The sequence below is a fragment of the Nuphar pumila genome, chromosome 3 (genome assembly GCF_984573655.1).
Source record: "Nuphar pumila chromosome 3, dmNupPumi1.hap1.1, whole genome shotgun sequence".
NCBI lineage: Eukaryota > Viridiplantae > Streptophyta > Magnoliopsida > Nymphaeales > Nymphaeaceae > Nuphar > Nuphar pumila.
Window position 1 is genome coordinate 140,351,864 of NC_143251.1, and position 18,137 is coordinate 140,370,000.

At 37.8% G+C, this 18,137-nt stretch overlaps 1 protein-coding gene across 3 annotated transcripts in view; it reads right to left on the minus strand.

The window, feature by feature from the left end:
• Positions 1–9,133: 9,133 nt before the first annotated feature.
• Positions 9,134–18,137, minus strand: part of LOC149844106 (putative protein disulfide-isomerase A6) — a 19,335-nt gene continuing 10,331 nt past the window's right edge. Inside the window, exons 2-12 of one of the 3 annotated variants that reach the window (XR_016430953.1) lie at positions 17,385–17,469; positions 14,733–14,830; positions 14,540–14,595; positions 14,056–14,173; positions 13,914–13,941; positions 13,681–13,772; positions 11,062–11,218; positions 10,843–10,967; positions 10,169–10,268; positions 9,714–9,903; positions 9,134–9,402 (exon numbers count right to left, since the gene is read on the minus strand). Coding sequence is in view for 1 of the 3 variants with exons in the window: in XM_090000322.1 (XP_089856448.1) it covers positions 9,832–9,903; positions 10,169–10,268; positions 10,843–10,967; positions 11,062–11,218; positions 13,681–13,772; positions 13,914–13,941; positions 14,056–14,173; positions 14,540–14,595; positions 14,733–14,830; positions 17,385–17,469 (931 nt within the window). In the remaining 2 variants the exon portion in view is untranslated. Of the gene's footprint in view, positions 9,403–9,472; positions 9,904–10,168; positions 10,269–10,842; positions 10,968–11,061; positions 11,219–13,680; positions 13,773–13,913; positions 13,942–14,055; positions 14,174–14,539; positions 14,596–14,732; positions 14,831–17,384; positions 17,470–18,137 lie in introns of those variants that run through there. The other 2 variants (XR_016430954.1, XM_090000322.1) reach the window with 2 other exon arrangements.

Genomic DNA, 18,137 nt, shown 5'->3' on the forward strand with positions numbered 1-18,137 from the left:
CGATTTGCGGAAGACACTACAAATCGCTGTTAAAAAGCCGGATAATACTATAAATAGTTGTGGGGCTCGTTGGAGACCCGAAAATACTACAAATCGCTGCAGAAAAGCCCGATAACACTACAAATCGCTGTTGGAAGGGATCCGCGCCAGGGGGGAGCCCCCAGACCCCCCTTCTGTAAGGGCAGAAACTCTAAATCAGGCTCCACAACGATGCTACAGTCAATGTGCAGGTCAGTCGGTGTTTGATGGAGCAATGTAGGATCGTCTGTTGGATGTGCACAGAAGTAGAGAGAGAAGGGAGAGAGAGTGAGATGGTTGATGTTCATGGCCTTCTCCAGGGAGAACTCTTTGCTTCCATTGATTTCTTCTCTAGAGAGAGAGAGAGGGTTTTACAGTGTTTTACGGAGAAAGAAAAAGAAGACTTTGAAGAGTCAACATCATCCTCGACTTTCTGGATGGAGGACATGTTTGTCCTTTTTTTGAACGGAGAAAGAAGAAGAAGACTTTGAAGAGTCAACATCATCCTCGACTTTCTGGATAGATGACATGTTTGTCCTTTTTTTGAACTGTTTGTTTTTTCTTTTTTGAATAAAGGGCATTTTTGTCATTTTCTCAAACCATCACTTTATGAGAAAAATAGCAAGAAAGGGTACTTAAGTCTTTGCAACAACACCAGAGTCCGATGCAAAGTTATGTCAACATACACGGGAATACGAGCCCCATGTGCTTGTATACGTGGTGCTCATTCAAAGCCCCGAACACAGACGTGAGATTCAGTGAATCATCAGGGGGAACATACACCACCCTCTCCTCTCTTGGGAAGGGCAAATTAGTCAATTCTTACTTTATTGGGGTTGCATCGGGAACCCAAAACGGGATATCTCCCTTAAATTATGAAAGTACCCTTGTTGTCCAGCCCAATTTGCTAAGCCATCTTAGCCTTTGTTTTTGGAATATACGACGGCATTGGACCTTTCTTTAAAGAATGACCTAAATGCCCCTAGGGTCCTCTCTTGTCTTTCTGGCAAAGCAGGTCGGGTATGGATCTGTTTGAGGTTAGTGGATATCCGCATTCATTGTGAGCGTTGATCTTTCTTTGAGGCATTGCACCATTGTTGTCAGAATCGGTTTCTGAACCGAATCGTTCTAGAGAACAATTCAGAGAATCAGCTGATTCAGAATGGAATCGAATATTTTGAGTCAGTCTTTTTTAACTTTTGTTTTAAAAAAAGTCTTAAAAATAAAAAATATGCATTTAATGCCTAGACAATCAAATAGGCAATATTATTGTTATGATAAAACCAAGAAAAAAAAGAAAAAAGAAAACCAACTTTTGAGAAAATCAGTGAAAGACTGATTTCACTCGAATTCAGGCCGATCGGATTCAATTTCCTCAACATTGCATGGCACAATAGCATAATCCAAAACATATTTTTCATTAAAGAAACCACATATATATAGTTACTTTAATGTGTATCTTCCTCCATAAAAAATATTGTGCAAGTTTTTTTGCTTAATCCAAACATATAGATGTGTTTATCATTGTTTACTTACTAAAAGTTATGCTTCGAATCAAATCAGTTTAACAAGAATTCTTGACTTTTAGTTAATCAAGTTTTTTTGTATAATATACACCTTTGATTTTTTTTTTCATTGAGTTAAAAATATATCTAGGCATAAAAAATATTTAAACTAATACAAGTTTCTACTAAATAAAGCGAGATCACATCTATAGGTTTAAATTAAACAAAAAATGCATGCAAGTATGTTTTCTAAAACAGTCTAGGACAGTCCAGGAGATAAATGGTATGGAAGATACACATCACTCCAATATCCCACTTGATATTGAACATGCAGCAGCATCGCTTGATTGTGGATTTTACGGCCAATCAACTTAGGGTCACCATTTACCCACAAAGGTTCTGCTCATTTGGTGTGGACAACTAGTGAAAGTCACATAGCTGAAGGGACGTTGGGAGTTCGAAACCCATGGGTGCATGTTTCTCACCGCAAGGTCAAACATATGGATGAGGGAAACCTAGGGTTTTAAGTTTTTTAACTAGGAGTGTGATCAATGGGTCAGATTTGGTTCCTGGCCTCAATTTTTGGGTATGGTATCGTGTCCAGACTCGGGTCTAATCGAATCCACTATAAAAGAAACCATACTCGGACCTGATAAGAATTACATGAACTAGACCTGGGACATACCCGGTAAAATAATATTTTATATTATTTTTACTTCAAAAATTTGTGGTTCTTAATCGAAACTCGGGTCGGGCTCAAGTCATATAAAATTTCACAAACTATACCTAGCTCCATATATTAATCGGACCTTCGGGTCCAAACCCGAGTCTTAATCGGGTCTTCTTATTTATCACCATAGCCTAATCCTATGGAGTTTGGTATGGGTCGGGTCCGGGTAAATCCTACCCGTTGACACCCTTAGTTTTAACTAGGGGTGGCAAAATCTGACACGACCCACCAACCTGCTTCTTAGGCGGGTTCAGGTTTGGCTTAAACGGGTTCGTGTCATAAACGGGTCGACCCGCCTAACCCGTTTATTAAATAGGTTGGGTTCGTGTTAGGGGTATGCCAACCCGGCTGACCCATTTAATAAACGGGTTAGGCGGGTGGGTCAACCCGTTTACCCAAACCCGACCCGCCCGCCAACCCTTTTACCCGACCCGACCCGACCCGTTTATTAAACGGGTTAACCGTGTCGTGTCGGGTTACCCGTTTAATAAATGGGACGGGTTCGTGTTGAGGTATGCTGACCCGCCAACCCGCTGACATGACCCGCCAACCCGATCCGATTGCCACCTCTAGTTTTAACACCAATGAGCCCGCGAGTGAGTGAGGTAGTTTTCTCAGATTATCAAAAACAAACTTAAATTCAATAAGTTGACGGCAATATTCGGCTGCATGAATTATGCAACAGTTTCCTTGATTTATCTAATTTTGGAAGTGTAAAAAGCTACAAAGTGTTTTACTGTTGGATGGCACAACTAATATGCCTTACATTGTGACTGTGAGTGGCCTCTATGCAGAAACATTGAAGATAACTATAAGAAAACAGCAGGAAAATAGTGATAAAAAAGGCATTATAAGACAATTTTCTTCCATTTAGTAAGTCCAACATTATCTGAAAGGTCACCATGACTTCATGCATACCCTATACATTGGTGCACATAATTTCATAAAAATAGTAAAAATGGATATCACAAGGGAATACTAGGAAGCAGAGAACATGCTTTGATTGATGGAATTTTACAATTCTATAAACTGCATGTTGTGTGGTAGCTTTTGGGGATTCGAGCTACCATTTTTCACAGAACTGAAAAGAAAAAGACAGTGGGGACAACAAAGTTCTGCAGCTTCACAAGCCACAACCGAATGTGGGAGTGCCAACGAGTGAATAAGCCAAGAAACACTCCTTTTATGTTATTTTTATGGTGGCATGGACATGGCTGTGGATGCATGTGGTCGTTGATCATTGAGCAAATGGTGCAGGCTTTGGGATGTATTCTCTTTGGCTGCATGTGGAGACCACTAGTGTTGGGTACAGTCAAAAGCTGCACCAGCATTGATGATGGTGTTGAATGGAAATTGTATTTGTTCACAAACGATAATGTGTTCATCTAACCGTCCTAACCAGTTTACTTAAAGAAGAAAACAAAAATTAAACACATTTTTTATCATTAATAAGAATCTTTGGATGTAAATTCTATAGCTTATTTAGTAGAAAACATGTATATACATCATACCAGCATACCTTGTGGTTGTACACACTCAATTTACATAAATCTAAGCTCCAAAAGCAAAAGCTAACTTTTAGATGATGTTTAGCATATTTAAAATTGACTCAAATAAGGTGTTTCATATCATTTATAAGCCACTCTTATTTTCATGAATTGTGATCCTTTGATTCTTCATCATCTAAAAAATGAATCTTATTGTGAATAAGACATGATAAAACCTTCTAACACATTAAATAAACCATGTTAAATACATCTATGTGGTTAGATTTATCATTTGGTGGCTAGATCCATACAAACAAGATGGCCTTAAGGTATCATGGTCATATATATATATATATATATATATATATATATATATATATATATATATATATATATATATATATATATATATATATATATATATATATATATATATATATATATATATATATAGAAAGAAAGAGCGAGAGAGAGGTGGGAGCAGCCTACCACACTAAAATAGGTATTTTCGGGTTGTTTTTCACAAATCTGACTCTACAGATGTGTTGATTTGCTAGAAAATGACACTTGGATAATGTTTTTTTGATAAACAATATGATTTTTTAAGCCTTGAATATTTATAAAAATCCCATACCGATCCAAGAATAAATTCTTATAAAATCATATATGTAGAGCACATCTGTATGGTTGGATTAACATGATCCAGGCAACAATTTCTACTCAGGCAGACATGTAGATCACATCTGCAGGGTCAGATGTGTAAAAAACATTTAAAAAATAAAAAAAATAATTTTTAATTAAAGGCTTCCTTACCCACAAGGATAGCAAACATTATCCCCTTTTGTTTTTCTTATTTACTTTTAATATCAAGAGGTGTGACAGTTTCACCCCATAAAAAGGTTCTTTAATAAGATTTTTTTTATACAAATCAAGCATATTTCTCCATTTTGAGTAAAGTGACCCACTTATACCTCCAGATCCACATAATTCGAGAATAAGATTGAGGAGTTGGACTAAAATCCGAGTCCCAATAAAGCTACATGTTCAGCTCAAATTTCAAGCATAGGGCTGATTAAAGTACAAAACAATGCGACAAGTTTTAGTACATATGCAAATGGCTATGTGGTTATTTATATTGCACTTGCACACTTATTTATGTATTATATATATCATAACTACTTGTTTATGTACAACAGCATACGCAATTAAGCACAGACGCACATCGGCACATGTGCAGATATTTACTTATGTCTATTCCAATATTTAAGTTGGGAAAATGTTGGCTACATTTAGGGATGGCACACACACACACACACGGCCTGGCCCTGTTTGGACCGGGAATGGAGGCAGATATACGCTTCCGCCCCATCCCGAATCCTCATTAGTAAAATAACTAAAATGCCTTAAGGGATGATAGTGGACTAGGGAAAAACCAGGCCCGCCCTGCCTCGCTCCGTTTGGACAGTGGATGAATGACATGAAATGGGGATGGGGGCGGGAATCAAAACCCTTGCAAGGATGGAAGGCAGAATTTCGAGACGGGGTGAGGGTGGAGACCTTGTTCCCCACCCCTGCCCCCTGTCCACTGCCATTCCTAGCTACATTGTAAGAGTACCATACTCTCTAGCTAAAGCTCATAGGTGCAAGTTTTATTTCATTAAATTTGATTCTATAGATGCGTTCAGTATGGTTCATTTACTAAGAAATGCAGTTTTGATAGAGTAGTTTTCATGTAAAAACATGATTTTCTTAATTATGAAATTTTTATACGTTGTGGAGCATTGAATTTTTGAGGTCTTTAAAACTTCTCTTATACAACACAATTGGATGGTCTAGTGATGAAGATGCATATGATTTCTATTCAGCCTTTGCAGAACATATTGAGTTTTCTCTTCCATGTAAAAAAAAAGTAAGGGATGATACCAATGAAATTGGTGGTAGGCTATTTGTTTGCCATCACGTTGGACATCTTAAAAAAAAAACTGATTCAAACAACATTCAAGGAAGACCAAGATCTATTCGTTGTATGTGTACTACAAGTTTGGCAATTACAAAAAATACAAGTGCATGGATGTCATATTGGATAATTAATTGTTCATTTCTATTCAGCCAAATGAAGTACAATTTTTCCCTGGATACAGTAAAATTACAGAATTTGAAAAGGATCACATTCTACTGCTTACCAAAGTAGGCTTGAATGTTATTCAAGTTATGAGAGTTCTTAAATTAAAGAAAGGGTTCAAAGTCGGTCAACTGCCATTCATAGAGAAGGATATTTATAATTTTATTTAATCAACTAAGAAAACTGATCATGAAAATGATGCAATGAAACTTCTCTAGATATGCAACAACTTAGAAGCAATCTGGCCGTGGGCTTACCCCTTGCCCCGAGGAAGTCAAGGAATTTAGGAAATTAAATAAATCATGTAGATCATATCCACAGGGCTTGATCCACAAAAGAAGCAAGAAAATGGGATGGAACGGGTTGTTTTTACCAGAGTATACTCCAGTTTGAGGGTAACCAATATTTTCCCATTTCCTTTTAGAATTTTTTTTCTTTTTTTAAAAGGCAAGCTGGGGTTAGGCAGACCCCCACCAGTTATTATTCAACTTACCACATGGGTTTTGAACCTGCAACGTCCCACCACAGGGAGACGTGCACTGACAGCTTCTACCAACCACATGGAGCCCCGATGATCATTTCTTTTATAGTTGTTTGTAGGGGTGGCAATTTCTGACACGACCCGCCAACCCGCCTCTTAGGCGGGTTCGGGTTGGGCTTAAGCCAACCCGTTTAATAAACGGGTCGACCCGCGTAACCCGTTTATTAAACAGGTCGGGTTCGGGTTGGGGGTATGCCAACCCGTCAACCCGGCTGACCCGTTTAATAAACGGGTTAGGCGGGTGGGTCAACCCGCCAACCCGCCAACCCAACAACCCGTCTGCCCGACCCGTCAACCCGCCAACCTGCCTACCTGCCAACCTGATCCGTCAACCGCCAACCCGACCCACCAACCCGCCCCGCCAACCTGACCCGCGAACCTGAAAACCCGTTTACCCGACCCAACCCATTTATTAAATGGGTTGGCGGGTCGTGTCGGGTTACCCGTTTATTAAACGGGTCGGGTTCGTGTTTGCCACAGCTGACCCGTTTAATAAACGGGTCGGGTTCGGGTTGAGGTATGCTGACACGCCGACCCGCCAACCCGACCCAATTGCCACCCCTAGTTGTTTGTATACATTTACAGAGTCGAGCATAGGTGCTAGCGATATGGGTTTGATGGGTTTTTTCTGCTTTTTTGGCATTTTTTTCGCAGTTCTGACTCCATAAATGTGTTGGGCATGGTCGATTTACGAGGAATCCACACCTGGATCATGTTTTTTCGATGAAAAAAATGATATTTGGAGCATTAAAAATTTACAAAGTTTTTGGACCGTTGATTTTTTTTAACCTTATAAAAACCCAGCCATGTGTTGGAATTGAACACTTCAAGAGCTGATCCCTATAAAATCAAGTACATAGATCACATCTGTATAGTCAAAATTTAAAAATAAAACGAAAAAACCCTGAAAAACCCATCAATCACGTATGGCAAGCACCTTCGTTCTACTCTACATGTACATTAATATTTATTTATTTTACATTTATCTATTTATATCAGCACAAGAAAAAAGGTAGAAAAGCTGCGGATCTCATCTACGCCTTCAAGGAAATAGCGTTTTAACGTGAAGCTGACTATTCAAATACTGTATTCATTTTGCAGTTTCATGCAAGAGTTCTTGAAAGATGAAAATAACTGCTCGGAGAAAAAGTCCAGTCGGCTATCTTAAGATCTCGATAAACTTTTTGGCCATTTTATTTAATTGAAATATCAATGCAGAGAACGGAAAACAATAAAAACAAATAGCTTTTTTTTTTCGATACATGTACTAAAACTAAAATAAGGAAAATCAAGAAAAGTGAACACACTATCTTACTAAAAAAATTCCTATATTCTCTTTCATATTTCTAGAATTTCATTGCTTTGTGATATCTTCAAAAGCACCCAAGACTTGACTTGAGAACATTTAGGCCCTTGACATATCCATATATGATATTTTTTAGCTTTTTTGACTTTTTTCTTGCAAACTTTGACCAACCAAGCACCCCGAGGGGGGTTAGCATAGTGGACTTAGACCTTGGCTATCAAATGGGCAGTCACGGTTCAATTCATGTGGGCATCCCCTCCTTATGTAGGTCTTATGGGCAAGGGACCTAGCTTCTGTTAGGGAATGACTCAACACCCTATCGATAGATGGCACTATTGATAAATCGAAGAAACAAAAACAAGAATAAGAAGAGAAAAACTACACAAAGAACAATGATTTCACATGGTTCGGTAAGAGGTGCTTTCATTCACAGCCTTACTGAGATCCATTATTAAGATTGCGATACACATACATTATACAAAAATGATAATCTTCTTTAAGTACAAGGACTCTAAGGCAACCTATTTAAGATTACAAAATTATCCTTCAAGAATTCTTGCCTCAGGTCGGGGCTCATGCTTCCTAACCCCCAAATGATTTTAATATCAAGGTAGAAATCAAGCACGGCACTCCATCAACCTCAAAGTTTTATTGTCATTAAGACAGGTATAATCCCAAATATAGCTACAAATCAATCTCATAAGATTTATTTATTTGGCCTACATTGTAATCATAGATCTGACAATCGTAAAGGGGAAAAGGTGATCTAGTAGACAATGTCAGCACATGTTCCTACTTTGCTTTTTTTTTCATGCAGGACAGGGTAACCACCCTTTGAATCAGATACATAGTTACGCTGGCTAAGTCAAACGTAATTACAGTCAGCTGTCCCGCGGTGTAAACCTATGGTGAACCTAAGGCTGTTAATGGGTCCAATTTGTATCAGGCACCCGACCCGGAATTTTCAGGTGTGGACAGAAAGTGCTGACCTGAACCCAACCCGAGCAACATGAAGGCCAAGTTTTGCTCATGATTTTTGTCAATTACCCAAACCGAGTATTATATATATATAACAAAAATAAAATTTAAAATTACGCAGTTTGAGATTCTATTTTTTGTGACCCAACAAAACCCGACCCCCATTGACAGCTCTAGGTGCATCCTTTGCCCCCAAGGAGTCATCAAGCTTCAGCTGAACAAGGGCTTATTCATTGCCTTCATTAATGTAAGGGGCTGACGCTCGTGGGAATGGAACAGCGGCCATCTTTGCTTAGTAGCCAAGGGCCCCCTCGTCTGAACCAAACCCTTGGGCAGTTTGTTTCGACTTTGCTTGAACGGGACTTGCTGTACGATCTTTCCAATGAAAAACAATATGAAATTGAGGCCTACTTACAAGACAAGTCTTACAAAATTGCAAATGATCATGCTCATGTGGTACCTGCATATCATATTTTCTTAAAACGCGACTTCATGACATGAAAATAGTCTTCCCGTACATATATCTGATTAGTTTATTGAGATTTGAGATTTTAACTTCCATGAAAACGTCTCGCACTTTTAGAAATATTCTTAAATAATACCACAAAATTTACAAAACATAGCTGACCTAGAGCAATCACCAACGCCATGTAGACTTTGCTTATTAACCGTTCATCTCGTTTTCTTGAAAGTCGGCAGAGAAATTTGTCTTCGTCTGCATGTGCCCGGGGTCAAAATGCCAAGGACCACATGATGAGCATCGTGAAATTTTACCACCACCCAGATGCAAACAAAATATAACTTTTTCAAGGGAAATAAACATGATCTGTGAAACAAGAAACTACAGCATTAAACCATATATGGTATCTCTTCAATGTGATAAGAGGTGTAAAACCAACCACGATTCGAGGAACCTGCAAACCTCAGGTTACAATTACATCCAAACTCCCAATTTCCTAAGCAGAATTATCAAGTATGAACTAAGTTAAAAACATGGATTCAGTAAAAAAGAAGCCGCATTAGTACCTCCCTACACAGTAGGGCCTTGCTTGCTAACTCACGATCTCTCCCCCAAGCTTAAAATTCTTGGGATCCGTGAAAATGGAGCAATTGGTGTTCTCCTGATGCATCAATCTCATCCAACTCAGGCTGATGCAAATGCAGAAAGGATATTCTTCTTCACTATGAACTCGTCGGCCTTTGATGGGTTTATGGACTGCAAACGACAAAACAAAAATAGAGTGCATTAGAGGTCTCCTGAGAAATTTCTCACATAAAAAGTGTTCTTGGAAGCATCTGTGTATCCATGTATACATGAGATCGACTGGTTCTTCGATATCCTGTTTATCTAAATAAAGTGGTGCATGTTTTCCAAAAGGGAAAGAAGAAAAAGTAAAAGTTGATATTTTGTTTGTCAAGTCCTACAAGGAGACAGCATCTTCTTGTAGTTTCAGATATTGGATGAAATGAAAGCAACATACCTTCTCCAGCATACGCTGGAGCCTTTCAATCTCTTTCTTTGGGTAAACAACACCTTTCTCTATATAAGCCTTTGCTGCCTTGGTGTAGATCTTACCGTACCTGAAAATAAAGGCATCAGTTACACAAGAACAAGAGAGAACTCCTATTCCTTGAATATAATTACATATTAGGTGCAACAAAAGGATTGGTGGCATTGATGTATAGGAGCTTTTGATGTTGAAAGCTTAGTAGTTATAATGACAAATACCGGACAAGGATTCAAATTTACCGTCAGTTTATCAATAAATTCATAAAACATGAAAATTCCAATAAGACCATGCCAACTAAAATTTATATAACTTCCATGTAATTTCTATAATTGATTAATCATTTAAATGTTTTTCTTTTGTTTTATTTTCATTCTCTCTTCAGCTGTTCCCTTTTAAATTTACCGAGTTTCCACAACGTGCTTTTAAAATCTTGGAAGATTTTCGCTGCCAAGAAATCCGGAGAAAGAGACTTGACCATGTAGGGGATGTAAATAAGTTCATCAGTGGTGGATATTTGTGGCTCCAGTGTGTTAGGAGCCCCCAAAAAGGTGACAAATCATGTTTGACAAGCCAGAAATGCAGTCTATTTTTGACATGATAACCACCACAAATGAAAAGTTTTTCCCAAGAGGATAGATCAATACCTTGCGGCAGATCCTTGGAGCTTCTCAGCCTCCTCCTCAATCCGGGACAGGACTGCCTTCCGTTCATCCTCAGCAGCAGCCACAAACTCCTTCGCTAAAGCACTCAAACTAGAGACTATACCAGCCTATTTCAAGCAGCAGTTAAGCATACTTAGTAACAGTAAGAAGAAAGCATGCAACCTGATAAAATGCTAAGCTTCATGTCCATTAAATACTAACTTGAGAAGTAAGCTGCCCCCTTGAATCACGACTTGTGCCAGTTTTTCCATTGATGAAAGCGACAAAGTCATCTAAATCTCGACCGCCATCATAATCTTCACCATCTTTATTGTTCTTTGGGAAGAACTTCAATGTTGGGTATCCACTAACTCCATATCTGATTATATAATAAAAATTTTGAGATTAGTATCAATATTTCTACTGAAAGCACAACAATTTCGCTTAGATGTCAGAGTGGAACCAAGAACAAGCAAGACCATGAAAGAAACATGATTTATCATGTGCATCATCCAGTTCAATAAATTGGTATCTCCATACAGTTGCATGGATATGTAGTAGACAAACCTGCATACAACCTATGTCACAGTCGCAATACTTACAATGTGTGTCTATGGGACAGGAACTGGACACGCTGACACGTAAAGACATTATTTTAATAATTTTAAGTTTATAATAAAGTTTAACTATGCTTCAATAAAAGTTCATATTCATATATTAAAATATCAAAAAATAGCATTTACTAACTAAAATTAGAAAACATTTCCTTGTCCTATTTTTCAAAAAAATTGTGAACTTGTGTCATACATTGGGTCAAACACATCTTTGTGACATAGCATACAACTGGAGGAGGAAACAAAAAGCCCTTTTAACAGCATACATCCTATTCAAATCACTATAGGAATGAGTGATAATGGAGGAAACTATAAGGTTTCACAAGGCATTAAAAGTCCACCCCACTGACAAGTGTTAAAATTAAAATAACGCCATATATCACATTTGGATAGGATAAGACTTCATTGAAGAGTCATTAAAGCCAGGAGTCGTGATAAAATCTATTACAGAAAGGGACTCACTTTTCATTCATAAAAGCACTGTGACTCTATCCTCCAGATCTTCAAGGAAAAGGAAACTCCACTTATTCAAGAAAAAAATGACTCATCCTCAGGAAAATAGAAGTGGTTCTCAATTCCTATCGCAGGCTCCCAAACCTCTTTGAAGTGGTTGTAAGGAAGAAAAGCAACATTACAGCATCAAATTGCCAGAACTATGGACACCTGCCTATCAGCACACCACAGGATTCAACTTATAAGTGGTGCCAGATGTGGAAAAGAACATGGATCTATTAAACCATGGTTGTCCATATTTACTGAATCCCATCAGTTAATTTCACTGCACAATTGAGAATTGAGAAGCTCTAACTTTTTCTGGAGAAGGCTGCTCACTCAATTCTTTCCTTTGAAGGCGACCAGCCTTCTTCCTCAATCTAGCATATATCAACAAATCCTGCACAAGTCTAAAGGCAGGCATTTTCTTCGATTGAAATGGTCCATGTCATCTATGCACTCCTAAATATAATTTTTCAGAAAGTCTATCCGCTACAAGAATTGACTTACACAAAAGCGCCCCTTGAACCCAAGCAGTTGAAACAAAGTCTGCAATGCTCTATCCTTAGACAGTTACTCATAAAGATTGAGGTATAGGATGGCTATTAGACATACCTTGACAATAGATTCAGACCAAGCATCAACAGAACAAACGAATGACAAAAAAGATCTTTATTTCCTAGGAAAAGGAAATTCTTGATTATTGGACTAAATGAGATGGTTGAACCAGACAGGGTATCAGCTAGAGCACATAGCCTATGAAGTTTGGAAGCACAATTTCATGCTAGAACCATTTTAAAGCATCGTTTCTCTTGTAAATATATCTGATCCTCTTCAAACTAGACATCCAAAGCAGCAGCTTCAAGCAGTGCCCCGATATCAACAAGCACTTCCAGAATCACTGTATTGCTTAGGTTTATGGCAATAGAAAGTAATGTTGAAAAAGATGGATCAGACTATCTAGTTCACTGAAAAACAAAGAAGAGGGATGAGTAGAACTTGGCTACATGATACCTTTCCTCAGGCAACAACTCATTAACCAACACAGATCTTTATCAGTTGAACAGATCCGCATGAAATGTACCTGGATTGGTCTGGATCTTCAAACCTAATTGAGGGATAGAACCTAAAACCTTAAAAAGGATGGACATTAGACCAGTCTGGGACCAGATTTATCCTGCAAGGTCCCAGGGCCTGGAGGAAAACACAAACACAAACTGTCTGTGCTGGTCTTGGCCCCACAAATAGGGACCAGATCTTTCTTGGTTGACAGATCTGCACAAAAGGCACTTGGACCAGTCTAGATCTCCAAACCTAATCGAGGGATAGAGCCTTAGACCATGAAAAGGATGGACATTGGACCAGTTTGGGTCCAGATTTATCCGGGAAGGTTACAGGACCTGCACGAAAAAACAAACACAAACTGTCTGTGCTGGTCTTGGCCCCACAAATAGGCTTGGTTTAGGCTAGGACATCCTGGGCCCAACCCACCTAAAAATGCTGCATCTTAGGCTCCAGAACAGCCTAAAACAACTGGGTTCAGGCTCAAAGAAGAGGTGAAGCCCAGACAATCCAGGGCCAACTATCTGAACCCCATTGGTTTACAGGTTAAATGTTAACCACAAATCATGATTGATCAATCTATAAAAAAAAAACAAGGAATCCATACAACTGTCTCAACAATCTTATTGACAAGGTTTGGAAAAAATAAAAGAATTAAAACACAAATACTCACTTCTCAGCCAAATCCTTGTACTTATCTGCATCAATATTTGCAATTACTACATCTTCCTCCAGCTTGAAAGCTGCTGCAACCTTCTCATAAATCTACACCATGTGATCAAAGAACAAGATGATGGTTAATGAAGCTACAGAATAAACCAAAATGATATTACATAATCTCCTTTTCTCACAAGTTTCTTTATAAAACCAACAACAGAAGTATTAAAAGACGTATCATGAACTTACAGGAGCAAGATGCTTGCAATGACCACACCTACAAGCAGAAAACATTTCACAACCTAAATCACTAAAAAACTTGGGTAGAAAACCAAATTTTCCGAAAATCACTAGATAAAATGTATAAACAGAAGCAAACATGAGAAATCACCATGGTGCATAGAACTCAACAAGAACATCTTTCTTCTCATCCAAGACAACTTCATTAAAATTTTCTTCTGTCAAAACTACTACAGTGGAAGAAATCACAGCCAACTTCACGTTTGTGCCTGCAATAACCAAATTTATTTGTCACACAAGTTTCAGTGCGATAAATCTTGCTAAGCAAGAATTCTTACAATAATGGACTCGATGCCTAAAAGGATCAAAATAAGATTTTAGCACACCTAGAATATCAATTTGACAAGGTAAAGAGTAACACAAAAGATAAGGTCAAACACTAGCCTATGAAATTCCTTGTACATAGTTTCGTGAGCAACCTTAAAATAAAGACCCAAACCTCACAACTTCCAACTAGAGAAAAATGAGAAACTAACAAAAATATTTATGGTAAAACATGGTCACTAGAAATGATTCCAAAAGACAACAAGCTTAACAAGTACAATGACCATTTGTATATTACAATCCAGTTGTACCTCCTTCAGTATTTACAAACTCAACAAGAGCTTCTGCAGTTCGTGCACCCTCATAGCTGGGTATGATGAACAAACAAGTTAATTATTTACCAACCAAACTAAAAAAAGGAAAGAAAATAAAAAATAAAACATAGAGAGAAAAGGATGTGCACTTTACACCATCTATTTAAGTTCATATGAATAGATAATCTACCTTTTTGGCTCCAAGGAACCTTGAGGAAACCACTTAATTGTAGGGTATCCAGTAACTCCATATTTGCTACAAAGGCTCTTATGCTCATCACAGTCCACCTATTCAAAATATTAAAACATGAAATAAAAAGCATAAGATCAAATTATGCAGCACAAAAGAAACACATTAATTTCTCAATAGAACTGATCTATTCTAGTCTTTCCAACAGTTTTTGGTGCAACTATTGAATAAAGATTCAATCACTAAACTGAGTTGAATGAATCTCAATTATAGAGCAATGCTGCAGGAAATTAATCCATCACTTAAACAATCGATGAACTTGTGATTAGCCAAACTTAGTTTCAGATTCCCACACAGACAGAATCATTGACTTCAACAAGGGTTTTGATAGAAGTTCGGCAAATTGTAATATAATCACCATCCTACTCAATTAAGTCTCTCAACCAGTCTAATTCAGAGTTACCGTAAGCTTCTTAGATAATTGGGAAGCTCGCTTCCCGGAAACTTGCTTCGGAAGCGCGATACTGATACTCCTCGCTTCCGAAACTTGATGAGAACCTCAATTCCCCCACACTTCTCCTATGCTTTCCACACACTTCATTTATTCATCTTATATGTTCTCTTACTCAACTTTTCATGTTTTTTATGTGTTTTCTCTCACTCTTCTCACTCACTTCCATGTGCTTTCTCTAAATTGGTACTCATTATTTTTAGATTTTGTTAAAAATTTAATTCTTACACTAAAAAATCATGAAATTTAATATTAGTCATTTTTATTTTAGTTTTTATTTGTGTTTCATTATGATTCACATTCAATTATTATAGTTCTTTTTTTCATTCCTCGCTTCTCGGTTCCTATACATTTTAAAATGCATCGCTTCTCGCTTCTGCTTCCCATATTGTTTCCTGCTTCCGCTTCCTAGTCTGGCAACCATGGTCTAATTTGAGTGGGACCAGTATCCATCCAAAACCAACACAACAAAAACTGTCACATTTGGATTTTGGATTAAATCATGTCCAATTGAAAAAGTCATACACCCAGCTACAAAGATCCACTAATAGAATGTGACAGATGCAAATACTTGGAATAGAAGACCAAATAGAAAGAGTTTCTTTCGTTTTTCATGGCAGATGATATGACCAAAGTGAATAAATCTGAGCTTCTGAGAGTTAATCCTCCCCTCCTACAGTTGCCATCCATGTTGAATATGTCAGAGACTATATCCTTATTATTAACACAATGTCATCCCAAACCAATTGCACCACCACAGAATTAGGCAAGAAAATGTCAAGTGATGACGGTGTGGCTATTCTAAATGCCGAGTGTACAGAAGCATGGCGTAGACCCTACTATCGACCATTACTCGGCAAGATATTACATACACAGTGAATAAAATATGTTTAGCTTATTTATCAACCAACAACAGTACACATGGAAGCCTTGAAGAGAATTATGAGATATATCAAAGGCACAATTTGACATGGAATAGTACATGACAGAGAAAAGATGCAAAACATGAGAATAAATTCACCATTAGGGTCCTCTGATGCAAATTGGGCAGCTGATCCACATTCAAGAACATTAGTGTCAAGATATTATATATTCCTGGGATAGAACTTAAAATCATAAAAAGGAAAAAAAACAAAAGAGCGTTGCTCCATCTAGTTCAAAGGCCAAATATAGAGCTCTGGCTGTCATTTCAGAGATGGCATGGATCAGGAGTGTATAAATATCTTTGGGTTATATCAGGAACCTTTTAAATGTTTACGGGTTACACAGTGATTAATACATCATATATTGCGACACAAAAAGTGATCTAGTACTTGTGCACAATTTTGCATGCATGATAGATCCAAGCATATTGATATAGATCACTTTTATTGAGGAAAAAATAGAGGGAGAAGTGATAAAGACAAAGTTTATTATGAAGCATCAAGTAGCTTATATCTTATCTATGAAGCATCAAGTAGCTTATATCTTATCTATGAAGCATCAAGTAGCTTATATCTTATCTAAAGGTCTCTCCAAGGAAGGCCTAATTATTTGAAGAGCAAGTTGTACATGACAGCACCACATGTACCACTTGAGGAGGAGCATTAACCCAAAAGCATTCCAATAACAATATGCTCCAAAATGTCACCACCCTTAAGTGGCACTATTGTAAACAGTTATACTAGCTGAGTGGTGGGGTACTTGTAAATTGTAATACCACAAGGCAGTTGCATAGTTTTAAATAACTCAAATGTACAACTGTTTATTACAAAACCCTAGTGGGGTCTAATATAAAGTCCACTTTGGAGTCCTGCCCCACACGTCAAATTTTGGGATTGAACCCCTTTCACAGCTGATATTCCCCTCTTCTTCTTTCTTCTTCCTCATACTTTTTCTCATACATACATCAATTGACTTATGGAATGGCCTAAAGAGCAAAATCTGTCAGCTGAGACACCCATATACTTGATTTTTGCCAACAAACTTATAGATTTTTTCCTTTCTTCTTTTTCTTTTGTTAGAATTAAAGGTGCCTTTTTGTCACCTTTTCCATGTCAAAAGCAAGGTTAGTGAGACATCATTACACCATTTTCTGAATTTGAGTTGGTTACAAACTAATTGATGTTTGAAAGAGAGAGAAAGAAAAAGAGAGACATTACCTTTCCAATTAAAACAGACTTCATTTTATTAAAGCTTGAGCCAAGTTTCTCATATTCTGGAGCAAGCTTTTTACAATGTCCACACCTGAAAAAATTGAAGAACATGACAAACTTCTCTAATGAAGCAGCCCTGAAGGCAAGATTGAGGTGACAAAATCTTACTCAGCCATAGCTTTAGAAAGTATCACAACATTTCAAAAACACAAAAAACACACTAAACTGAAGAAATAAGTAAGAAGAGAAAAACAATTCTGATGAGAAGAGATAGTTCTTTTGAAGTACAGGAGCCTAGGTCGCTAGGCAGGCAGTCTAGGTTCAAATCCCATGGGTGTCACCCCTTGCGCAAGCCGAAGCATGGTGACTCCCTGGAGCACGTTGCCAGGATAGTGATCGTAAGTCGGCAAGCAGAGCAAGCATGGCTAGGTCTCTGATCCTGGGGGTGGTTTCTCCATGTAAATATAAAAAAAATACAGAAAAACTTCCTTAAGCAGTCAAAATCCAGTCAGCTCATTGATCATTTAGCATAGAACTTTTCTGCACTGATGAAGAAAGGGTAAGCTTCCATTCCATGTGCACTAGTAAACATTTGGTACTTGAACTTGCACAAGGAATGCATGTTACAAGTAAAAATAGACCACAAAAACCTCATTGTGGTATAGGTTTCTATCAAGTATACCTTATATTACTAGGTAAACTCCCCAAGCATTCTCTTGACAGAAAATTCAAAACCACAAACAAATAAATAGCAGACAA